This window comes from Schistocerca cancellata, chromosome 5, assembly GCF_023864275.1.
Source record: "Schistocerca cancellata isolate TAMUIC-IGC-003103 chromosome 5, iqSchCanc2.1, whole genome shotgun sequence".
NCBI classification, from domain to species: Eukaryota; Metazoa; Arthropoda; class Insecta; order Orthoptera; family Acrididae; genus Schistocerca; species Schistocerca cancellata.
In genome coordinates, this window is record NC_064630.1 from 838,737,411 (window position 1) to 838,763,624 (window position 26,214).

At 41.0% G+C, this 26,214-nt stretch overlaps 1 protein-coding gene across 7 annotated transcripts in view; it reads right to left on the reverse strand.

Annotated features, from left to right (window-relative positions):
* Positions 1 to 5,394: 5,394 nt before the first annotated feature.
* LOC126187364 (kinectin) overlaps positions 5,395 to 26,214 on the reverse strand; it is a 369,916-nt gene continuing 349,096 nt past the window's right edge. For 6 of the 7 annotated variants that reach the window (XM_049928406.1, XM_049928403.1, XM_049928402.1 and 3 more), the window contains 5 exons: positions 17,633 to 17,797; positions 17,357 to 17,521; positions 14,816 to 14,878; positions 9,422 to 9,490; positions 5,395 to 6,094 (listed from right to left, as the gene is read on the reverse strand). In XM_049928406.1, coding sequence (XP_049784363.1) covers positions 6,074 to 6,094; positions 9,422 to 9,490; positions 14,816 to 14,878; positions 17,357 to 17,521; positions 17,633 to 17,797 — 483 coding nt within the window. In that variant the 3' untranslated portion in view covers positions 5,395 to 6,073. The remainder of the gene's footprint in view (positions 6,095 to 9,421; positions 9,491 to 14,815; positions 14,879 to 17,356; positions 17,522 to 17,632; positions 17,798 to 26,214) is intronic. The other variant, XM_049928404.1, reaches the window with a different exon arrangement.

The window sequence follows — 26,214 nt, forward strand, 5'->3', positions numbered from 1 at the left end:
GGAGCGCCATCAGAGGGTTAAGGTATTCTCTGCTAGTCTTCAGTACAATTTTGTTTAAGAAAAAAAAAGAAAAAAAAATTATATATATACCTAAAAACAAAGATGATGTGACTTACCAAATGAAAGTGCTGGCAGGTCGACAGACACACAAACGAACACAAACATACACACAAAATTCAAGCTTTCGCAACAAACTGTTGCCTCATCAGGAAAGAGGGAAGGAGAGGGAAAGACGAAAGGATGTGGGTTTTAAGGGAGAGGGTAAGGAGACATTCCAGTCCCGGGAGCGGAAAGACTTACCTTATGGGGAAAGGAGGACGGGTATACACTCGCACACACACACATATCCATCCACACATATACAGACACAAGCAGACATATTTAAAGACAAAGAGTTTGGGCAGAGATGTCAGTCGAGGCTGAAGTGCAGAGGCAAAGATGTTGTTGAATGACAGGTGAGGTATGAGTGGCGGCAACTTGAAATTAGCGGAGATTGAGGCCTGGTGGATAACGGGAAGAGAGGATATATTGAAGAGCAAGTTCCCATCTCCGGAGTTCGGATAGGTTGGTGTTAGTAGGAAGTATCCAGATAACCCGGACGGTTTAACACTGCGCCAAGATGTGCTGGTCGTGCACCAAGGCATGTTTAGCCACAGGGTGATCCTCATTACCAACAAACACTGTCTGCCTGTGTCCATTCATGCGAATGGACAGTTTGTTGCTGGTCATTCCCACATAGAATGCATCACAGTGTAGGCAGGTCAGTTGGTAGATCACGTGGGTGCTTTCACACGTGGCTCTGCCTTTGATTGTGTACACCTTCCGGGTTACAGGACTGGAGTAGGTGGTGATGGGAGGGTGCATGGGACAGGTTTTACACCGGGGGCGGTTACAAGGGTAGGAGCCAGAGGGTAGGGAAAGTGGTTTGGGGATTTCATAGGTATGTACTAAGAGGTTACGAAGGTTAGGTGGACGGAGGAAAGACACTCTTGGTGGAGTGGGGAGGATTTCATGAAGGATGGATCTCATTTCAGGGCAGGATTTGAGGAAGTCGTATCCCTGCTGGAGAGCCACATTCAGAATCTGATCCAGTCCCGGAAAGTATCCTGTTACAAGTGGGGCACTTTTGTGGTTCTTCTGTGGGAGGTTCTGGGTTTGAGAGGATGAGGAAGTGGCTCTGGTTATTTGCTTCTGTACCAGGTCGGGAGGGTAGTTGCGGGATGCGAAAGCTGTTGTCAGGTTGTTGGTGTAATGCTTCAGGGATTCCGGACTGGAGCAGATTCGTGTGCCACGAAGACCTAGGCTGTAGGGAAGGGACCGTTTGATGTGGAATGGGTGGCAGCTGTCATAATGGAGGTACTGTTGCTTGTTGGTGGGTTTGATGTGGACGGACGTGTGAAGCTGGCCATTGGACAGGTGAAGGTCAACATCAAGGAAAGTGGCATGGGATTTGGAGTAGGACCAGGTGAATCTGATGGAACCAAAGGAGTTGAGGTTGGAGAGGAAATTCTGGAGTTCTTCTTCACTATGAGTCCAGATCATGAAGATGTCATCAATAAATCTGTACCAAACTTTGGGTTGGCAGGCCTGGGTAACCAAGAAGGCTTCCTCTAAGCGACCCATGAATAGGTTGGCGTACGAGGGGGCCATCCTGGTACCCTTTAATTGTTGGTTGGTATGTCTGGTTTTCAAAAGTGAAGAAGTTGTGGGTCAGGATGAAGCTGGCTAAGGTAATGAGGAAAGAGGTTTTAGGTAGGGTGGCAGGTGATCGGCGTGAAAGGAAGTGCTCCATCGCAGCGAGGCCCTGGACGTGCGGGATATTTGTGTATAAGGAAGTGGCATCAATGGTTACAAGGATGGTTTCTGGGGGTAACGGATTGGGTAAGGATTCCAGGCGTTCGAGAAAGTGGTTGGTGTCTTTGATGAAGGATGGGAGACTGCATGTAATGGGTTGAAGGTGTTGATCTACGTAGGCAGAGATACGTTCTGTGGGGGCTTGGTAACCAGCTACAATGGGGCGGCCAGGATGATTGAGTTTGTGAATTTTAGGAAGAAGGTAGAAGGTAGGGGTGCGGGGTGTCGGTGGGGTCAGGAGGTTGATGGAGTCAGGTGAAAGGTTTTGTAGGGGGCCTAAGGTTCTGAGGATTCCTTGAAGCTCTGCCTGGACATCAGGAATGGGATTACCTTGGCAAACTTTGTATGTGGTGTTGTCTGAAAGCTGACGCAGTCCATCAGCCACATACTCCCGACGATCAAGTACCACGGTCGTGGAACCCTTGTCCGCCGGAAGAATGACGATGGACCGGTGAGCCTTCAGATCACGGATAGCCTGGGCTTCAGCAGTGGTGATGTTGGGAGTAGGATTAAGGTTTTTTAAGAAGGATTGAGAGGCAAGGCTGGAAGTCGGAAATTCCTGGAAGGTTTGGAGAGGGTGATTTTGAGGAAGAGGAGGTGGGTCCCGCTGTGACTGAGGACAGAACTGTTCCAGGCAGGGTTCAATTTGGATGGTGTCTTGGGGAGTTGGATCATTAGGGGTAGGATTAGGATCATTTTTCTTCGTGGCAAAGTGATACTTCCAGCAGAGAGTACGAGTGTAGGATAGTAAATCTTTGACGAGGGCTGTTTGGTTGAATCTGGGAGTGGGGCTGAAGGTGAGGCCTTTGGATAGGACAGAGGTTTCGGATTGGGAGAGAGGTTTGGAGGAAAGGTTAACTACTGAATTAGGGTGTTGTGGTGCCAGATTGTGTTGATCGGAATTCTGAGGTTTTGGAGGGAGTGGAGCTGGAAGTGGGAGATTGAGTAGATGGGAGAGACTGGGTTTGTGTGCAATGAGAGGTGGTTGAGGTTTGCTGGAAAGGTTGTGAAGGGTGAGTGAGTTGCCTTTCCGGAGGTGGGAAACCAGGAGATTGGATAGTTTTTTGAGGTGAAGGGTGGCATGCTGTTCTAATTGGCGGTTGGCCTGTAGGAGGATGCTCTGAATAGCCGGTGTGGATGTGGGAGAGGAAAGATTGAGGACTTTTATTAAGGATAGGAGTTGACGGGTGTGTTCATTGGCTGAGTTGATGTGTAGGTGAAGGATTAGGTGGGTGAGGGCAATGGATTGTTCAGTTTGGAACTGGTATAGGGACTGATGGAAAGAAGGGTTGCAGCCAGAGATGGGAACTTTAAGTGTGAGGCCTTTGGGGGTTATGCCAAATGTCAGACAAGCCTGAGAAAATAAAATATGTGAGCGTAATCTGGCTAGGGTGAAGGCATGTTTGCGGAGGGAATGTAAATAAAACTTAATGGGGTCGTTGTGGGGGTGTTGTGAGGGTGACATGGTATTAGAAGGTGGAAAGTTTAACATGAGGTTGAAATGAAAAAGAAAGATAGAAATATATGGGGAGAGATGAAGGTGAACTAGAAAGCAATTGGAGATCTGGTATGAAAAAAGGCGAAAAAGTGTTGGTTAAGTTGATCCTGTGGTGAACTTGGGTTGGTAGACAGCGATGTGTAAAAAGGTTAGGTGGTTGTGTTGTCGCTAAATCACGTTAAAGGACGGAGAAATTCGGGAAAATTTTGAGAAAATTTCGAAAAAACATATTAAAGGAGTGGTGTTGTGGTGAAAGATTACGAAAATGGGGCTAACAATTGTAGAAATAATGACGTTAAAACCTGTGGGGAGCGGCTAAAATGATCAGTGATGTGCGAAAAACGGAAGTGGAAATAAAGTTAAAGTTATTAGAACTAGCCGAAATGGTTGTTAAATACGTGAAAGCAGCTGTTATTGAACTAGAAACGGTGGATTTTATAGCAGCGGTAGTGTGGAAAGCGGAAAATAAAATTTTTTGGTTATGGTTGGGAAGTGGGTTACGTATTGTTGAGCATATATAGGCGGGCTAAAATTGTATAGTAGATTACGATAAAAGGGGAAGGTGAATACAAAGTGAAACTACTGGTAAAAACAGAAAGAGAAAATAAAGAGAAATAAGACGACAGGAACCTATAGTTATCCATTTGCTCGTTGCTTAACGTTCTTTTCGTTATTGTTAGTTCTGGCACAAGACATCTACACCACAGTAGGTATTTTTGTTCTCCTCTAAACTTATGATGCTGTCAGCAATAAATTTTGAACTGTTTATACATTCATTAAGAAATTGTACTTCAACTTCTTTAAAATCTACTAATCCAAGTTTTCTTAATTTCATTTAGAGTATCCTTCGCTGTAAGTAGATCACGACTAGAATTATAGTATGTATTCCATTGTGTTGGACACAAATAATTAGGGGATTTTAAATAGGTTTCACAGGCTTTAGGAGACTTTGAACATTGGAACGACTCCTTACCCTCTCCCTTAAAACCCACATACTTTCGTCTTTCCCTCTTTTCTGATGAAGCAACTGTGGGTTGCGAAAGCTTGAAATTTGTGTGTGTGTGTGTGTGTGTGTGTGTTTTATTGTGTCTATCTACTATCGCTTCCTCATTTGGTAAGTCACAGCATCTTTCTTTAATATATTTTTCCCATGTGGAATGTTTCTTTACAACAAAATATGAGCTGAATCTCCTTCACTTTTTCCTGTACCCTTCATTACCTGTTCAGCTACTTTATCCTAACAGTGTATTCCCTTAAACCACCTGCAAGCCAGAACTAAAGTTTTTAATTCAAATGTTACACAATCAAGCCAGTGAGCCATTACAACCAAAATAGTTCTCTTGGACGATGACTGAATACTAAATCAACCTTTTGTATTCTCTACACATTCTGTGTATTGTTCTACAATTTTATTACATGTTTTCCAACAGATAATTTAAGGTGGGACTTGTAAGATTAGTATAGATAGTCTTTACCAACCATCAGTAATTGATGTCCTAAAAGTGTTTATCCATGACCATTTATTGTGAAGTATAAGGACTGAGTGTGTATCGTATAACTGTCTATTGTTAATGTCTAACTTCTTTCATTCCACATCCCTGACAGTTCTACTTCTTGACAAAATCTACAGAACACGGCGAATGAATCGTCAATTAAGGGCATCACAGAAGGTAGTATAACCTAGTGATTGAGGACACTATTCAGATACTCTAGTCTCTTCAATAAGTCCCATTTGTGGCTGATTAGTCAGTGTGTACTTGAAGAGTGAAGCATAACATAATCAGAACACTAAGTACTAAAGGAAAGTTGTGGAAAACCTTATCCTTGTGTGTTTTATAATTTACATCATGCTTTTTAAGTACAAATAAAATACATTTCTCATCTATCAGGTAAGAATGTTACCATTTTAAAAGATCTGAATGTGATTTACTGAATCGAAATTACATGTAGCAAATATTTCTTAACATAGTGGAGCAGTGGATGGTTAAATTTCTTTTAATACCTATCTGCATAACATCTTCATAACAAAATAAGAGACTGCGAAATTCAAAAATTGCTTTACTTTCACATTAATGTGGTACATCACATTCCAGTGATCTCATATTACTTTCTGACTTTAAAAATATGATCTGAAAAACTGGTAGGAAATCAAACCAAATCTTATATAAATATCTCACTTATTTCTGGACAAAGGAGCACAATGTTGAGGTATCAATATTAAAACAAAACTATATCATAAAGATTTTTAAAAAAAATATACATAAAACACAACATACACAATAGAACAATTATATTCTCTTACAAACAGTAGTATGGTCAGTTCCAGTAACTTGTCTGTACTTAAAAAGGGAAAGGAATGATATTCTGGAGTAAGTACATTTATAGCACTAAGAAATATACATGTCAGTTGAAAATTATATTGAAGCAGGAATAAACTACCTCATCACATTATGGTCAATAGTATCCAGTCATTGAAGGTAATCTTCAACAATGTTAATATATAGAACATGGATTAAAAATTACATTATTCAATTTCTGTATAAATTTAAGCACCTTTGTAAACACTACAACCACTCCCATACAGTTGTATAAATGTTCTTATTTGTGATCATGTACAAATTTAATCGAATCATATACACAAACTTCTTAATGTAATATCAATTCAGGTTCATAAGTCTTGTGTGGAACTTTTTTCCCTTGTGGGTCTTGCACAAGTGATTACTATTTTCTCCCTGATCCACCCTGTAAAAATAAGAAGAATCAAGTTGAATACTTGTAAATAAAGGGGAGAAACTGGAACACACAATAAATACACTCAACAACGAAAGAGAAATTGTGGACACCCACCAAAGCTACAGTACATTTAACTTGTGCAATATACAACATACTATAAATTAGAGAAAGATTGCTTTGTGGTACTTGACAATATTCCTAAGACTGAACATAAGCTTTGAAAGAGTAGTTGTACTCTACCTGACCAAGTTCTCTGTTGAAAATAAAGGAAGAAACATCAACTTTCTTGACATGTCATATTGGGAAATGACCCATAATACAGCAATAAACCACTACCTCGTGGGGATTTCTAGTCTGTTGATTCACAGGAACAGGAATGAGAAACTGCTGTAGTACATTTAAGATAACATCTATCCAGACAGTAAAGAAAGAATGGGCACTAAAAGAAGAATGTGGTAGTTCTGCAAGAAACCTCACAATGCTGTTGGGTTCATTTCATGATTATTCTCCATTTCACTATATGTGTATTTGTTCTCTTGGAAATGTGCTTCCCAGGGAGGAAAACATTGCAGTTGTTTTTATGTATTGGTAAGAGAGATATGGACTTTCTATATGAACCAGAAGGAAGTAAGATCTCTGGAAATGTTATTTCCTTTATTCATACTAATCTTATCTGGCTATAAACACAACAAAAAGCTGTAAAAACCTCATGCCTAGCTTGATTAGCCTGTTAATTCAGCGAAATTTATATAATTTGTGTAGAACCTGCAATAAGCTCTGTGGTATTAACAAAAATTATAAAAGGCAAGGAAAGCTAGTTATACTTCAACCTGGCCTTCTCCAGAGCTCCAACCTTTCAGTAGAAGAAAGGACAGCCATACAGAGGCTCTAAACACATCCTGACCCAGTCATCCTACCTGGATACAAGGTTCCACCACTGTTGTTATGAATCGCAGTGACTACCTGGCGCAAGGCCTCTGCCAATTATCTGACTCCTCTACCTATAAACTCTGCCAGATTGATACCATCCCAGAAGTCCAACACAACCACCCATCCCTGCTTAAAGCCTTAGGACCTTCCAAGAACCTTGTCCCTGAATCCATTTACCTCCTCACCTGTATGACACGGTGCACACCCACCTTCCACATGGATCCCCAAAATCCACAAACCCAACAATCCTGGACACCCCATTGTAGCTGGTTATTGTGCCCCCACTGAAAGAATTTCGGCCCTCACTGACCAAAACCTACAATCAATTGCCCCTAATCTAGTCTCCCATATCTTCCTTAATCGACTTCTCTCCCATCCGCTTCACCTGGTCCTCCTCAGTCTCGTGTGCCACCTTTCTGGACGTTGACCAAAACCTCTCTGATGGCTCCATCCACACCTCTGTCCCCATTAAACCTACTATCCAGCTGCGATTCCTGCATTTTGACAGCTGTCATCTCTTCTACATCAAAAAGTCCCTCCCATACAGCCTGGCCACCCGGGGACGGCATATCTGCAGTGACAAGAACTCCCTTGCCCAGTATGCCAAGGATCTCACCCAGTCCGCAAACAGATCTCCCATGCCATTTCCCATCACACCCCCAATCCTCCCACCACTCCCAAGAACTATCTTGTCTTGAGATGAGGGGACATCCTACACAACATACCTTCCCATGCTTCCTGAAGTTATACTCCATCTCCTACTCTACCTCCACAATATCTTTGCCTCTCCCAATCCCAACCCCTTGTCACAGAGATCATATCCGTGTGGAACACAGATCCTACTCCATCCAACCACCCAGAACTTCATATTACAGTCCTGTCACAGGCTTATCCTACCCCATAAGAGGTGAAGCCACCCGTGAAAATAGCAGTGTCGTATCATCTCTGCTGCCATCATTGCACAGTTTTTTTTATTTTGGTAAGACCACAAACCAGCTGTCCACCACGATGAACGGGCACTGAAAAACTGTGCCCCAGAGCAAAGTAGACCACCCTGTGGCACAACATGCTCGATTTCAAATGACTACTTCACTACCCAAGCCATCTGGATCCTTCACTACCCAAACCATCTGGATCCTCCCCTCCACCAACAGCTTTTGTGAACTGCTCAATGCATTCTCTGCTCCTGAAATTATCCCGGCCTCAAAATGTAGTAACCACTGTCCCCACATCCTCCACCCAACAGATTCCATCCCTTCTGTCCTATCACCTCCTCCTTATTCTCATCGACCACCCTACGCCAATGCACCGTCCATCCTTCCCGTTCCTTTCCTTTCTTGCTCTCCATTCCTTCCTACACCCCCCCCCCCCCCCACATCCCCTCCCCATCTCATTCCCCCACAGCCTCCTGATGCTGCACCTATTGGCAGTCTAGACCCTGTATTCTCTCCCCTCACACATACCCTGCTATCCCTTCCCCTTCCCCGCCCCCTCCTAACTGCTTCTTCTGTTCTATGTAACAGTTGCACGACAGTCTAAGCTGCCGGAGACGACGTGTGTGTGTGTGGGGGGGGGGGGGGGGGGGGGGGCGCACGCTCCTTGAAAGCTTTGGTTGAAAGCTGATGTATAAGTGTCTTTTCGTTGTGCTGGTCTGCAACTTAATGAGTTATCTTTATGGTAAGTAGCGATCTATCTTTTACTTATATTGTTGATATTCTAACAGTGACGATCTTAAGACGTGATTATGCTGTATTCAACTTTTGTCCAGTCTTGAGAACTACCTGTCAGTATCACAAACACATAACAAGACAATGGTATGATTTTGTTATAAAATGATGATGCATGTTGAAGAAATGGCTACGTCTAGTTTGAATGATCAATATGATTCATATTTTCATTAAAAATAACTACAGGAAAAAGTGAGACTGGGGATTCCTTAGCACAAACAGAAATAGACATCTTGCAGGAAAAACCAAATAGAGTGCTTGCTTCATGCTCATATATTATATCTCTGACCGAATATGATAGAGAAACATTAAGTACTACCTCCAACTACAACTATCAATCAAGCTGTGAAGCTGTGTTTCTAAAAAACTTATACAGAAGGAACTGAGCAAAGAAGTGGCAAAGCTTTCTGTAATACTTTTGTTCACTGTCCAGTTCTGCATGCCATTAGAAATTGTTTCACATATGCAACAGCTACAATAGTGTGCAAGCAAACAGAAAGAAGCTAAGTACTCTAACCAGCTAAATCTGTTTCTATTTCTGTTACATATTAATTTATTGCTCAACTCTGTAAGAAAACCTAAGAAGTGGCAAATAACGCAAATAACACAACAAAACACATTGCCCAAAGTACTACATTAATATATACAATTCTGTGACAAGATGGAACCTGATCCATACCTTCTTCCTTTTACTCTTCAGTTTTCGTTCTTTGTGTTCAGGTAAAGGCTGAGAATTTGTGGTTAGTGTCTGAAAGTTAGCATAAACATTTTGATTGTTTGTTGCAAACCAGTGAAACACTTTAAAAGCTAGTTAGATGATGTTAGTGTACACACACACACACACACACACACACACACACACACACACACACAGAGAGAGAGAGAGAGAGAGAGAGAGAGAGAGAGAGAGAGAGACCCGCCTCTTTTGGAAAAGCTAAAATTGGGGGAACACAAATGGAATTGTACTGCATACTATAAAATTATCCATCGTATTACTCTCTGGAATCTTCTATGATGATCCTAACATGATGTCCATTCTGGTAAAGAATAAAGCTCTTATAATTCTATTTTCATGATGAACACTAAAATCTTTTATTCACAACAAGTTACAACACAATTTGTAGATCTTACAAGTCAGTGCCATTTGATTGTTAAAATTAGCAAGTGTTTAATTGTTCAGAGCAATGATAAAGATAAATACACAAATTTCTGGAGGTACTGCACTCCCTGTATTTCTAATGCTCATTTTACACAAGTGACTTTCTTTTCTCAATTGACTTTGTGGCAAGTGAATTGGCTGCAGTGCCCTAGTATATTATCCCTATACTGAGACTGACTTGACACGAGTGGTCATTTGTGTTGTCATGCTGGCATCATAATTGGATGTGTGTCAAATGCTGTCTGCTGTGCATTGTGACACTCCTTATTTTTAGTATTACAAATGATCTATATCTATCTATATCCGAATCCCGCTCCAGCTACTGCCGGGTCTGGGTGCTGATGAGTCCTCTCCATTTGGCTCTGTCCTCCCACCACTTTTCTTCCTCCACTTGCTGCCAGGTCACACCTCTACTTTCAACAGATATTCTCACTCCCATTTTCCACCTTGTTCTTGGGCACCCTCTAGGTCGTTTCCCATCCATCTTTAGTTCTTCCATAATTTTGGGGAGTCTCTGCCCATGCATCCTCTTAACATGCCCATACCATCTTAATCTCTTTCTTTCAATTTCTTCTCTCATACTTTCTTGTTTGAGGTCCTTTCTAATCTCTACATTCCTTACTCTGTCCATTCTTGTTTTTCCCTTAACTGCTCTGAGAAATTTCATTTCCCCTGCTTGCAGTCTGCTCCAGTCCCTTTCTTTCATTGTCCATGTTTCTCCACCATAGGTGACAATAGGGAAGTAATAATTCTTATACATCAGGAGTTTTGCTCTTTCTGAAACTTCATTATTCCAAATCAGATGTTTTATTGTTTGGTAGAAATTGCCTCCCTTCTGTAACCTCCTATTAATTTCGTTAGTTATTCTTCCATCCCTAGATATTTCACTCCCTAAATAAGTGAAACTTTCTACCACTTTGAGGGGTTCTCCATTCAAGGTAATATTTCCATTGATTCCTTTCTCTCTTCCAAATACCATTACTTCACTCTTATCTTTATTTATTATTAATCCATACCTTTTCATTATTTCCTTCCACGCATCAAGCTGTAACTGTACATCTACCTCTTTATCACCCCATATTACCATATCATCTGCAAAAATCATCTTTTTGTCTTTTTCTTTTACTATATCTTTAACTGCCCTATTCATTCCCTCCATCACAACATTAAAAAGCGCAGGAGATAGAATACTTCCTTGCTCAAGTCCTTGTCTTATTTCGAAGTATTCAGAGTTCCCCAATGGTGTTCTAATTCTACAATTGTGGCCTCTGTACATTGTCTTTATAACATTAATGTATCCATCTTCTATATCTATCTTCTTCAGTTCTTCCCAGAGTCTTTCCCTGTCAACTGAGTCATATGCCTTTTCTATGTCTATAAAAACCATTATCACCCTTTTGTTATACTCCCAACTTTTTTCCATCAGCTGACGGATAGAAAATATCAGGTCGATTGGGCTCCTTCCTTTCCTAAACCCATGCTGTTCTTCACTCAGCTCCTTTTCTATCTTTTCACTTATTCGATTTAGTAAAATTCTTTCAAAAATATTGGCTGTATGACTCATGAGGGTTATTCCTCTGTAGTTTTTACAAAGTCTTTTATTGCCTTTCTTGAAGTGTGAACAATGTATCCTGTTCTCCAGTCGCCAGGTATCTATATCAAACACTGGAAACTCCAGAATGGAATGCAACAATATTATGAGAAGGAAAGTTGCTACTCACCATACAACGGATATGCTGAGTCGCAGATAGGCACAACAAAAAGACTCTCACAATTATAGATTTCGGCTTTCGTCAACAATAAACAGACATACGTGTGTCCTCCACCCCCCCCCCCCACAATGTGTGTGTGTGTGTGTGTGTGTGTGTGTGTGTGTGTGTGTGATGGCGCATGCGCGCACACGCGTGCATGTCTGTTTATTGTAAATGATCTATATCTACAGACACACTTTGCAAGCCACCGTACATTGTATGGTGGAGGGTACCACATATCACTACTTGTCATTTCCTTTCCTGTTACAGTGGGTATCAATGGAACAGAAGAGATAGATTTTATTAATGATGAAAGCACAAGTCATAATGAATGTTCGTGACAAAAGTAATATATTACTTATCCACAACATAGTTCTTGCTTACTTTAATCTTGATGTCTTGTTTTCTTTAAGTGCCAAGTAATTCGTTCAACAGAATTAACTTTTTCACTGTTGAAGCAATATTATTTGAAAACTTGTTTTTATATGTTTATGTTGTTAGATATGCTCAGTGTATGCCTTTCTGTCCAGAAATGGAAATTATAAATCATTGTTTGCTTGCAGATGTTTGGTGTCAGAGGCCACTCACAGGAAAAACATAACAAATAACATATAGATTAAGAAGATGAAAAAGCACAAAATCCATTAACATAATGTGAATGAGCACAGTCAGTATGATTTAACTTCCAATATTGGCAGAATACCCTCTCGTGACACGGTCAGCAGGTGGCTCATGATGTATACCATTGGGAGTAGTCTATCTAGATACAGGAGTCTCTTGTGTAAATATGGCTTTAGAGCTTAATATTTGTCGATCTTTTCACTGGAAGACCATCTCACTTATGACGTGCCCTCCACATTAAATAATAAGGTGTTATAGAGTGCAGAGTGTCTAATAGGAAGGAGAACACTATGGCAGCTTTAACCTTGCACATCCTAACTCAGCACTATTACAAGGAAGAAAAAAAATGTGCCTTCATAAAGACATTTCTTTCACATATTTAACAACTCTTCGCAGAAAATTTATTACCCCTGTAATACAGCTGCCTCTTCTTTCTCCCTTGATTTTGTAACCTCACAACTTGTATTAAACAGACTACCACCCCTACCTGTACATATTAATGTTTGGATGACTTGGGTATGTTTCCATCACCAAAAACCCAGACCTCGTTCAGAACTCTATTGAGTATGTAATAGCGAAGTTCTGATTACACTTTGAACTTTTTGTAGAGAATGAACTACAACCAAATGACAAGGCTGGTGTACCTTACTGGATGTGGCATTAAAAATACACTAAAACCACCGTTTTACACTCTTCAGTGGACTGACGCAAAAAAAGGGTCAAATGCAGGAAAGTGCAAAACATGGGAAAGCATAGAAAACGCAACATGCTAAAATGAATAAATTACTCTTACTGTCATTCTCTTTATATTGTTCAAAATAAGAAATTAAAACAAATTAAATTTGGCTATTTGCAGAAATCTGAAATAATTGTTTAACAGCAATTAGCTCTACTTGTCTGTCCACAGCATAAAAAGCATCAATTGCAAAGGCAGTGATCAACTGCTGACACACACACACACACACACACACACACACACACACACACACACACACACACACACACACACTTTTCCCTCTTGAATGTGTCTGATAGTAGAAATAAAAAAACAGAAGCCAAAGTTTTTTGTGAAACCACACTAAAGATATTTTTGTTGTAATATGAGACCTGTTATTGATAATCATTATAATAAATATGGTAAATAAAACTTGAAAATTGTTTAAAAAAACTAAAGTCGGGAGTATTCTTAAACAGAGAACAACAGGCACAAAATCTACAGCTTGTTGCTGACAAGGTCGCTTGGTTCAGGGATGTCCTGGGCGAGAACATGTCACAGGAGGAATGTTTACGTCTGACATCAGGTTATATTAACCGAAGATTACGTGGAAATAATGACAATTAATGAAAGCCCATTACAGAGACAGCAGTTTTCAAAAGCGGTGTTTATTTGTATAAATGACTGTGAAACTAAACTAAAACTATTGTGATACAACAAAATGAGCAAAAGGAAGGTTGCTACTAGAGTGACTATCATCACATCCTGATTATCATTAAGGCAGTGACTTAACACACTTTCCCACAGTTACAAACACTGAACCTATAATACTGGCAGCCGTGACACAACACGCCAATAATGAAAATCTTGCACACTGCACTAATACTACCTTACAGCAAGAATACAATGCATTTTTTGTATAAATCTGTATAAAAACCAATATTAAAAGTCATGATAATGTCAAAGAAAACTTAAAACACAGAATTGTTAATGACGGGAAACTATTGTACTGAGAGAATAGGACCTGCGTCACGACCAGCAAAAATGAATGGAAAAAGTGGGAGAATGTAAAATGCAGGTACATAAAATCAGGGTTTTACTGTACATCAGTTTATGGAATAATGACCTTCATTCCCTGGTACTGCAACGAGGTACAAATAATGATACAATTCCTCAGAGTGGCATATATTGCTCATTTAAGAATATTTTGGCATACTCCTTGCCAGCAGGTTTGCCTCAGCATTCCTCTGACAACTGACTATGGCAAAAAAGACTGCATATCCTAAGCTCTCAGCACTTATAAAAATAAGCAAAACACACACACACACACACACACACACACACACACACACACACACACACACACAAAGTGCCTAGCAATATTACCAGTCTCGTGTATGTGCCTGTGAAGTAATCAGTGTCTTGACTATATGGAGAGTTTCTACCTCTATTTCTTCTATTATTTATTCAAATACTAGTTCAATAGTTACTAATTTTTATTGCTTAGGTGCAGGACAAACTTATTTTGGTAATGAGAAAAATCATCTTTATAATCTGCACCATGTTCTCCAAACTACGTTCAATACTAAATGTGCCGTACAAGGTATGCAGACTTTTTGCCCAGCATTAAAAATTTTCAGTCAATATGGAAAGCATTTTTTGTAGGATCCACTAGGAGAAATTTATGTTAAGACTGTCCTGTTTGGTATAAAGCAGGCTAGAATGTCCTAATATAAGTGAACCTCTTGAAATGTCAGTTAATTTATACCTTTAGTACAGTGTTTTTAATTTTCTTCTTATTAATATTGTGTAAATGATTATACTAACCTCAGTAGACACAGTATCACTTGCTGGTCCATTACTTGATGAAGAATATTTTTCACTAATTCCCTGGAATGAAATTTTCACGTATCAGTTTGTGTTTAATAGGCACTGCAAGATAATTAAACATATTAAAGAAAAATTAATTTGTATTACTTAGCTACAGGCAACACTTCTTTTAAATTTTATAAATTAATTACCTGAGACACAAGAAAGACAATATTTTCATTTTCATATTGGCAAAAAGTTACCATGGACTGACTTTTGCGAGAACAAGATGAAAAGCTATTCTCCTGGCACAGAGATTGCCCTGATGTCTACCAAATTTTGTTTTGTGATGTTGACGCATTTTGTGCAGTTACTTCACTCTATTATAAACTTAGTTTGGTTTAGTGGTTTTGTAACCGCCTCTTTAAAATAGTCATTTTTCATTCAAATAGATAAACTAAAATACCATGTACTCATAAAATTCTTTGATCTACATGATTTATCACTAATGGAAATCATTTCCACAAGGTAATGATGCTTTATAATGAGTTTGCAACTTTATTCTATACAGTTAAGAACCAGGTGGCTGGATCAAAGTGTAGCCATATTTCTCTTTAAGATCTTTATGGAGGATACCTCTCAATATTTCATGGTCAGAAGTGTATGGATTAGTCAATTTATTAAAAACATTTGGAAGCTGTTCATAAACGAAAATGAACACTTTTTTCTTAGCAGATTTTGGACATTTCAAAAGAGATTCCAAGTGATAAGTGTGTGCCAATTTTTAACTGACAGAGAAAAAACAATCAACCGCTGTAAATGTAATCAGAGACGAGGATACAAACTAATGACACTACATCAGAAACAGGTTGTCACACACATCTACATCCATTAAAAAGGAGTAATTGCGTAGAAAAGTAATGAGAGGTAAATTTTTTCCTCTGCCCATGAATGTATTCTGATGAAAGCCTATTTGGTCAAAATCTTTGTTTGACAGTCTTTTTGTTGTGCCTATCACAACAGCATCTCTGCTACATGGTAAATAGCAACTATCCTTTTCATAATATTGTCATTATTGCATCATGGATTTTCCATTGTTTGATTCTGGAAAAGAGTCATATTAATAATTTTCCTGTCATGATCTTTTCATTTTGCTTTGTTTACTTGGGAGAGGATAGTGTTTTGCTCAATTCTTCTTTGAATGTACACTGTCTTAATTTTTACAATAAACCTCTCGTTCCTGTACACCATCCCTCTTGTGACATCTGCCATTGAAGATTGCCTAGCATCTCCAGAAACTTCCATACTGTGATTGAAAAAAAAGAAATGAAGAAACAAAAAGTAAAGAAATGGTATTACTAGATAAAGTAGGAGAAAAAGCACAAAGAGAGAGATGGAAAGTACAAAATAGGTAAAGGTACAGAGAAGCATAGAGGTACTGTGTTCCAAATTATGGTAGATGTCGAAAAATGGACAGAAGAAGCACTGAGATGAAAGAAATTGTGATCAAGTAATTTGCTGCCAATCGTCAGTCGTTAATCAATACTTGAAACTGAGTGAGCTGGCACAGCGGTAAGACATTGGATTCGTATTTGGCAGAACAATGGTTTATATCCTCAAGTGGCCATTCAGATTTAGGTTTTCCATGATTTTCCCGAATTGTTTAAGGCAAATGCCCCCTCCCCAAATCTGAGCTTGTGCCCTGACCATAATGACCTCATTGTTGATAGGGTGTTAAAGCCTAACCTTCCATTCTTTTAATATTTTCATCTGAATTTAGATTTCATAAAACAAACCGTATTGTACCATACAGTTTCAGTTCTCTTTTCAAATCTCTAAGAGAAAAAGTATTTCATTCATTCAATCACACACTTAATGTATGAACTTACTTTAAAAAGTCACTGAAATATAACTGTAGGGATTTTTTATCTCTTAGCAAAAACTTCTCAAGACTATTGTGGTTAAAAGTAATTACACACTTCTTATCAGTGCTGTAAGATTACATCATTATATTAAGTGCGACATAATGAGTAGCAGTAACGCCCTTTTGCTGTGTATCATCAGTTTTCTTTCTTTCTTTGGGCCTTGCTTCCTGACTGTGTTATGGTGGATTTGGCAGTGTTAGTTACAGAGGGTGGCCGGATGCCCTTCCTGCTGTCACCCTGAACACCCCCCCCCCCCCCCCCCCCAAGACATAAATAGTGTACCGCAGATGTCTGCGTCTAATGTAAGCCATGAAAGAGTGCGAACGTGTTCATATGTCTGTGAGTCGTGTAACTGAGGCGGAATGTGAGGACCAGCCCAGTATTCAACTACCAGGATGTGGAAAATCACCAAAAAACCACACCCAGGCTGGCCGGCATACCGCCCCTCGTCATTAATCTGCCGGACAAATTCAATCTGTGGCCGACGCCTGTTATGTATCATCAGTCAAAGATATTTATTCCTAATCACTGAGATTCCTCTCTTTAGCAACTCGAAATATACCTATTACATTTCAATTTCGTGCAAATAGTAGAGTGATAATATGGAATCAATATCCAGCACAATTTTTCTTACATTAAGTTTCTCCGTCTTCTGTTGAAGATCTGCTACAATTTCATGTTCATGAAATGAGAAATCCTTTGCAGTCTTTGATAAACTTCTTGCATCAAGTAACTCTCTCGACAGTTCTTCTCGTCTCTGTCTTTCAGCTTCTAGTTCAGTTTCAAGCCAAGATTTTTCCTGGAACAAGAATTAAGACAATACAGTAGAAGGGGAATGAGGTTGTGTGTGTGTGTGTGTGTGTGTGTGTGTGTGTGTGTGTGTGTGTATGTGTGTGTGTGTGGCCAGTACCTGTTCCAATTTTTCTACTGCTGCTTTTAAATGTTCAGTTTCCTGAAGAGCGGTATGTAAGCTATTGTAATCACTGTATGCTGCATCCAGTGCTGAGCTTAGTTTTAGCTTTTCTTCTTGCTCCTTTTCCAGTTTCTCTTGGAAATCCTTTAACTTTGTCTGCATCTAAAATAAAATAAATGACAGTTATTTATAAAACTCTAGCCTAAATGACTGCAATAATCCAAAGGCAGATACTTCAACTGACATAAGTTGCACTTAGGTCAATAAAACTCAACTTCAGATGGTGGCCCGGCTAGTATTTTAATAGGACAAGTTTTCTCTGTCACCCACTTTCATTTAACTAACTCTTTGCAATATTTTTGTCCTATATGCCCTTAAATTGTACCGCAATATTGTTTGTGAACATTGGCACTATTTTACCCAGACACTATATTTGTTTCCCACAACACTTTTTTCTTGTCAGTGCTTTTCATCTGACTCATTTTCTCATGGAGGTAGAAGGAGACTGCCAAAACTTGCAGCAAGAACTTTAAACAGTTCTTGTAGAGTACGTGAATAAACCTGCAAGATCTCTCTTCAACTAACATTGCTGCAGCAATTACAAAATAGTTACAAATCTTTTTCACTTCAATACTGGTAAATACTGGGTTCAATAATGAATAGAAAAAATAGGAACGCAGATAAGCTACTACGACAGCACAGTGAACGCATTATTGTAGCCAAGATACACACGAAATCCACGCCTACCACAGTAGTGCAAGTTTATATGCCAACTAGCTCAGCAGATGATGAAGAGATTGAAGAAATGTATGATGTGATAAAAGAAATTATTCAGATAGTTAATGGAGATGAAAATTTAGTAGTCACGGGGGACTAGCATGCGACTGCAGGAAAATAAGAGAAGGAAAAGTAGTAGGGGAATATGGACTGGAGGTAAGGAATGAAAGGGGAAACCGCCTGCCAGAATTTTACACAGAGGGTAACTTAATCGCAGCTAACACTCGGTTTAAGAATCACGAAAGAAGGATGTATACATCGAAGAAGCCTGGAGACACTGGAAGGTTTCGGACAGATTATATAATGGCAAGAGAGAGATTTAGAAACCACGTTTTAAACTGTAAATCATTTCCATCTACATCTACATCCATACTCCGCAAGCCACCTGACGGTGTGTGGCGGAGGGTACCTTGAGTACCTCTATCGGTTCTCCCTTCTATTCCAGTCTCGTATTGTTCGTGGAAAGAAGGATTGTCTGTATGCCTCTGTGTGGGCTCTAATCTCTCTGATTTTATCCTCATGGTCTCTTCGCGAGATATACGTAGGAGGGAGCAATATACTGCTTGACTCTTCAGTGAAGGTATGTTCTCGAAACTTTGACAAAAGACCGTACTGAGCTACTGAGCGTCTCTCCTGCAGAGTCTTCCACTGGAGTTTATCTATCATCTCCGTAACGCTTTCGCGATTACTAAATGATCCTGTAACGAAGCGCGCTGCTCTCCGTTGGATCTTCTCTATATCTTCTATCAACCCTATCTGGTACGGATCCCACACTGCTGAGCAGTATTCAAGCAGTGGGCGAACAAGCGTACTGTAACCTACTTCCTTTGTTTTCGGATTGCATTTCCTTAGGATTCTTCCAATGAATCTCAGTCTGGCATCTGCTTTACCGACGATCAACATTATATGATCATTCCATTTTAAATCACTCCTAATGCGTACTCCCAGATAATTTATGGTATTAACTGCTTCCAGTTGCTGACCTGCTATTTTGTAGCTAAATGATAAAGGATCTATCTTTCTGTGTATTCGCAGCACATTACACTTGTCTACATTGAGATTCAATTGCCATTCCCTGCAACATGCGTCAATTCGCTGCAGATCCTCCTGCATTTCAGTACAATTTTCCATTGTTACAACCTCTCAATACACCACAGCATCATCTGCAAAAAGCCTCAGTGAACTTCCGATGTCATCCACCAGGTCATTTATGTATATTGTGAATAGCAACAGTCCTATGACACTCCCCTGCGGCACACCTCAAATCACTCTTACTTCGGAAGACTTCTCTCCATTGAGAATGACATGCTGCGTCCTGTTATCTAGGAACTCCTCAATCCAATCACACAATTGGTCTGATAGTCCATATGCTCTTACTTTGTTCATTAAACGACTGTGGGGAACTGTATCGAACGCCTTGCAGAAGTCAAGAAACACGGCATCTACCTGGGAACCTGTGTCTACGGCCCTCTGAGTCTCGTGGACGAATAGCGCGAGCTGGGTTTCACATGACCGTCTTTTTCGAAACCCATGCTGACTCCTACAGAGTAGATTTCTAGTCTCCAGAAAAGTCATTATACTCTAACACAATACGTGTTCCAAAATTCTACAACTGATTGACTCTAGAGATATAGGTCTATAGTTCTGCACATCTGTTCGACGTCCATTCTTGAAAACGGGGATGACCTGTGCCCTTTTCCAATCCTTTGGAACGCTACGCTCTTCTAGAGACCTACGGTGCACCGCTGCAAGAAGGGGGGCAAGTTCATTTGCGTACTCTGTGTAAAATTGAACTGGTATCCCATCAGGTCCAGAGGCCTTTCCTCTTTTGAGCGATTTTAATTGTTTCTCTATCCCTCTGTCGTCTATTTCGATATCTACCATTTTGTCATCTGTGCAACAATCTAGAGAAGGAACTACAGTGCAATCTTCCTCTGTGAAACAACTTTGGAAAAAGACATTTAGTATTTCGGCCTTTAGTCTGTCATCCTCTGTTTCAGTACCTTTTTGGTCACAGAGTGTCTGGACATTTTGTTTTGATCCACCTACCGCTTTGACATAAGACCAAAATTTCTTAGGATTTTCTGCCAATTCAGTACATAGAACTTTACTTTCGAATTTATTGAACGCCTCTCGCATAGCCCTTCTCACACTACATTTCGCTTCACGTAATTTTTGTTTGTCTGCAAGGCTTTGGCTATGTTTGTGTTTGCTGTGAAGTTCCCTTTGCTTCCGCCGCAGTTTTCTAACTTGGTTGTTGTACCACGGTGGCTCTTTTCCATCTCTTACGATCTTGCTTGGCACATACTCATTTAACGCATAATGTACGACGGTTTTGAACTTTCTCCACTGATCCTCAACACTATCTGTACTTGAGACAAAACTTTTGTGTTGAGCCAACAGGTACTCTGAAATCTGCTTTTTGTCACTTTTTCTAAACAGAAAAATCTTCCTACCCTTTTTAATATTCCTATTTACGGCTGAAATCATCGATGCCGTAACCGCTTTATGATCGCTGATTCCCTGTTCTGCGTTAACTTTTTCAAATAGTTCGGGTCTGTTTGTCACCAGAAGGTCTAATATGTTATCGCCATGAGTCGGTTCTCTATTTAACTGCTCAAGGTAGTTTTCAGATAAAGCACTTAAAAAAATTTCACTGGATTCTTTGTCTCTGCCACCCGTTATGAACGTTTGGGTCTCCCAGTCTATATCCGGCAAATTAAAATCTCCACCCAGAACTATAACATGGTGGGGAAATCTACTCGAAATATTTTCGAAGTTATCCTCCAGGTGCTCAGCCACAACAGCTGCTGAGCCAGGGGGCCTATAGAGACATCCAATTACCATGTCTGAGCCTGCTTTAACCGTGACCTTCACCCAAATCATTTCACATTTCGGATCTCCGTCAATTTCCTTCGATACTATTGCACTTGTTATCGCTATAAACACGCCTCCCCCTTCACTGTCCAGCCTGTCTCTGCGGTATACATTCCAATCTGAGTTTAGGATTTCATTACTGTTTACGTCTGGTTTCAGCCAACTTTCTGTCCCTAGTACTATATGGGCATTGTGACCGTTTATTAATGAGAGCAGTTCTGGGACCTTTCTATAGACGCTCCTGCAGTTTACTATTGGCACATTAATATTGTTATTCCCTGTTGCATTTTGCCTAATCCTACCTTGCCGCGTCTCAGGAGGCGTCTTGTCGGGCCTAGGGAGGGGATTCTCTAACCTAAAAAACCCCCATGTGCACTCCACATGTACTCCGCTACCCTTGTAGCCACTTCCGGCGTGTAGTGCACGCCTGAGACCTATTCAGGGGGACCCTACATTTCTCCACCCGATAGCGGAGGTCGAGAAATTTGCACCCCAGATCTCCGCAGAATCGTCTGAGCCTCTGGTTTAAGCCTTCCACTCGGCTCCAAAACAGAGGACCGCGATCGGTTCTGGGAACAATACTACAAATAGTTAGCTCTGATTCTACCCCGCGAGCGAGGCTTTCCGCCTTCACCAATTCCGCTAACCGCCTGTACGAACTGAGGATGACCTCTGAACCCAGACAGCAGGAGTCATTGGTGCCGACATGAGCAACAATTTGCAGTCGGGTGCACCCAGTGCTCTCTATCGCCGCTGGTAGGGCCTCCGCCACATCTCAGATGAGACCCCCCGGCAAGCAGACAGAGTGAACACTGGCCTTCTTCCCCGACATTCCCGCTATTTCCCTAAGGGGCTCCATCACCCGCCTAACGTTGGAGCTCCCAATAACTAATAAACCCCTCCCCCCGTGTGCCTGCTCGGACCTTGCTGAAGGAGCAGCCACATGTCCACTCACAGGCAGAGCGAGCGATGCCACACGGCCAGCCTCCACATTGACCCTCCGCCTCGTGCACCACGAACGCCGCTGAACCCGCCACTCCCCTTGGGGAGAGGGTGGCCCAACCGTGCCCGGTACCCGCGATGATGTCTCGACAGCAGGGAGAGTGGGTGAAGCATGTAACACCTGGGGTGTACCTTGCGACGCACCAGACTCCCCACTGCCGCTACACTCCGAGGCAGCAGCCTGAAGACGGCTGACCGCGGCCATCAACACGCTCAGCTGTTCGCGAACAGTGGCCAGCTCCTCCTGCGTCTGTACACAGCAGTCACACATCCTATCCATCCTAAGGAATCAATTTACTGAAGAGAGTTAATCAACCTTTAACTAGACTGCTAATTCACTAAAGGCGGCTGTTTATTCACTAAACTGTGGTTGCTAGCCACTGCTTGTAAAAAAAAACAATGAAAATAGCAGTACCTGTCTCTGGACTGTATTGAAAACAAACACTAGCACTACTGGCATTATGGTTGACTAAAGGGACTCTGACTGTATTCAAAACAAACACGAAATCTATGGAACACTATTAATAGCACCTGACAATTAAAGCTTACTAAAAGCAAATACACACGGAAGAAGAAGTGACAAGTAAGAAAAATACAGTTAATACTTAAATTATGGTAGCTCGCTGCACAGCAGACGTGAAGCAGACGGGAGTTACGACAACACTGACTCTACTTCCAGGGGCAGATGTGGACTCTGACTGCAATTTACTGGTTACAAATTGTAGATTGAAACTGAAAAAACTGAAAAAACTGCAAAAAAGGTAGGAATTTTAGGAGACGGGACATGGATAAACTGAAAGAACAGGGGAAAGAAATACAGTAGAAGAAAAATGGGTAACTCTGAGAGATGAAATTATGACAGCAGAGGAGCAAGTTGGTAAAAAGACGAGGGCTAGTAGAAATCCTTGCGCAACAGAAGAGATACTAAATTTTATTGATGAAATGAGAAAACGTAAAATTGCAGTAAATGAAGCAGGAGCAAAGGATCATAAATGTCTCAATACTGAGACTGACAAGAAGTGCAAAATGGCTAAGCAGGGAGGGCTAAAGGACAAATGTAAGGATGTAGAAGCACATATCATTAGGGGGTAAGATAGATACTGCCTACAGGAGAATTAAAGAGACCTTAGGAGAAGAGAGACCCACCTGTATGAATATCAAGAGCTCAGATGGAAAACCCATCCTAAGCAAAGAAGGGAAAGCAGAAAGGTGTAAGGAGTATATAGTGTGTCCACAGTGATGTACTTGAGGGCAGTATTGTGGAAATGGAAGAGGACATAGATAAAGATGAAATGAGAGATATGATACTGTGTGAAAAATTTGGCAGAGCACTGAAAGACCTGAGTCGAAAATAGGCCCCAGGAGTAGACAAAATTCCATCAGAACTACTGATAGCCTTGGGAGAGCCAGTCATGACAAAACTCTTCCATCTGGTCAGCAAGATGTACGAGACAGGTGAAATACCCTCAGACTTCAAGAAGAATACAATAATTCCAATCCCAAAGAAAACAGGTGTTGGCAGGTGTGAACATTACCGAACTATCAGTTTAATAAGTCATGCTTGCAAAATACTAATATGAATTATTTACAAATGAATGGAAGAACTGGTAGAAACCGACCTCGAGGAAGGTTAATTTGCATTCCGTAGAAATGATGGTACACATGAGGCAATACTAGCCCTATGACTTACAAGGTTAAGGAAAGGCAAACCCATGTTTCTAGCATCTGTAGACTTAGAGAAAGGTTTTGACAATGTTGACTGGAATACTCCTTTTCAGGTTCTGAAAGGTGGCAGAGGTAAAATACAGGGAGCGAAAGGCTATTTATAATTTGTACAGAAACCAGATGGCAGTTATAAGAGTCGAAGGACATGAAAGGGAAGCAGTGGTTGGGAAGGGAGTGAGACAGGGTTGTACCCGATCTCTGATGTTATTCAATCTGTATACTGAGCAAGCAGTAAAGGAAACAAAAGAAAAGTTGGGAGTAGGTATTAAAATCAATGGAGAAGAAATAAAAACTTTGAGGTTTGCTGATGACATCGTAATTAAGTCAGAGACAGCAAAGGACCTGGAAGAGCAGCTGAATGGAATGGACAGGGTCTTCAAAGGAGGATATAAGACGATGATCAATAAAAACAATATGAGGATAATGGAATGTAGTCTAATTAAATCGGGTGATGCTGAGGGAATTAGATTAGAAAATGAGGCACTTAAGTTAGTAGATGAGTTTTGCTATTTGGGGAGCAAAATAACTGATGATGGTCAAAGTAGAGAGGATATAAAATGTAGACTGGAAATGGCAAGGAAAGCGCTTCTGAAGAAGAGAAATTTGTTAGCATCGAGTATGGATTTAAATGACAGGAAGTCTTTTCCGAGAGTATTATTACTGAGTGTAGCCATATATGGATGTGAAACATGGACGATAAACAGTTTGGAGAAGAAGAGAATAGAAGCTTTTGAAATGTGGAGCTACAGATGAATGCTAAAGATTAGATGGGTAGATCATGTAACTAATGAGGAGGTACTGAATAGAATTGGGGAGAAGTAGGAATTTGTTGCACAACTTCACAAGAAGAAGGGGTCAGTTGGTGGGACACATTCTGAGGCATAAAGGGACCACCAATTTAGTACTGGAGGGCAGCTTGGATGGTAAAACTCGCAGAGGGAGAACAAGAGATGAATAATCTAAGCAGATTCAGAAGGACGCAAGTTGCAGTAGTTATTTGGACATGAAGAGGATTGCACAGGAAAGAATACCATGGAGAGCTGCATCAAACCAGTCTCTGGACTGAAGATGACGACAACGATGACGACGACCACCACCACCACCACCACCACCACCACCACGACAGCAATAACTGGTAACTATGACAGAAGTCTAAAACATTGAACTTGATGCCTGTTGACTGCAGACAGACCATAAAGAACAGAGGGGGGCACTGCATTCTCAAGTAAGATGCTTGTCCAATGAAAGCATAGCGAGGAATACAGGCAAAGGTTGTTTGGTTGTTTGTTTGTTTGGTTTAAAGGTGCGAGAAGGGTCCAAACTAAGAGGTCATCGGTCCCTTGTTCCTAATAAAACAATGCCACAAGTGTGAGAATAATACTGACGAAACATATAACACAAACTGGAAAAGAAGGCAACAAACATTAAAAGGAACAAAAGAGAACAAGAAAACAACAGAGACGCTAGAAGCAGAAAAGAGTAAAACATGAAAGCAGATTACAGTGGCTGGCCAACCACGAGAATAAAAAGGGAAAGCCAGCCACTCTGCAATACATTAAAACCTCCACCCTAAAAGCACTAGGGTGGAGGACACCGAGTGACAAAAGACATGCGCTAAAACCTACACAGAAGTATAAAACCCACTCTCGTGGACAAAACGTAAAACTAAAGCTGCCGTGGAGGCATTGTCGCCCAACACCGAAGGCAGGGTGCTGGGAAAGTTAGAAGTCTGCCGCAGAGCCGCTTAAAGCGGTCAGCCCAGCAAGAGGTGGACGACTGTTATTTGGGAGCCACAGCGACACTGAGGTGGGTCCTCACGACGGAGTTGGTAACCATGCATTAGCCTCATGAGGCCAATGTGGAGCCGGCAGAGGACAACTGATTGCCTGCAATAGGCCTGCATGGAAGACTTCCACACATTGATAGTCTCCTTAATGACACACAGTTTGTTGTGCATGCCGTTATGCCATTCTGTCTCCCAAAGCTGAAAAAACCTGTGGTATAAGACAAAACACACGTCAGCTTCGGAGATGCCTTTCTCCAGAAGCAGTTTCCGTGTCACCTGTTGCCGGGGATTCCGACATATCCCGGGGTCCACACAAACACCACGGAATGGCTGGACTGTTCCAGGGCACAGATGGACTCCTGAATGGACGCTACCAGAGGGTGGCGAGGGTAGCACTGGTCGATAGCTTGTA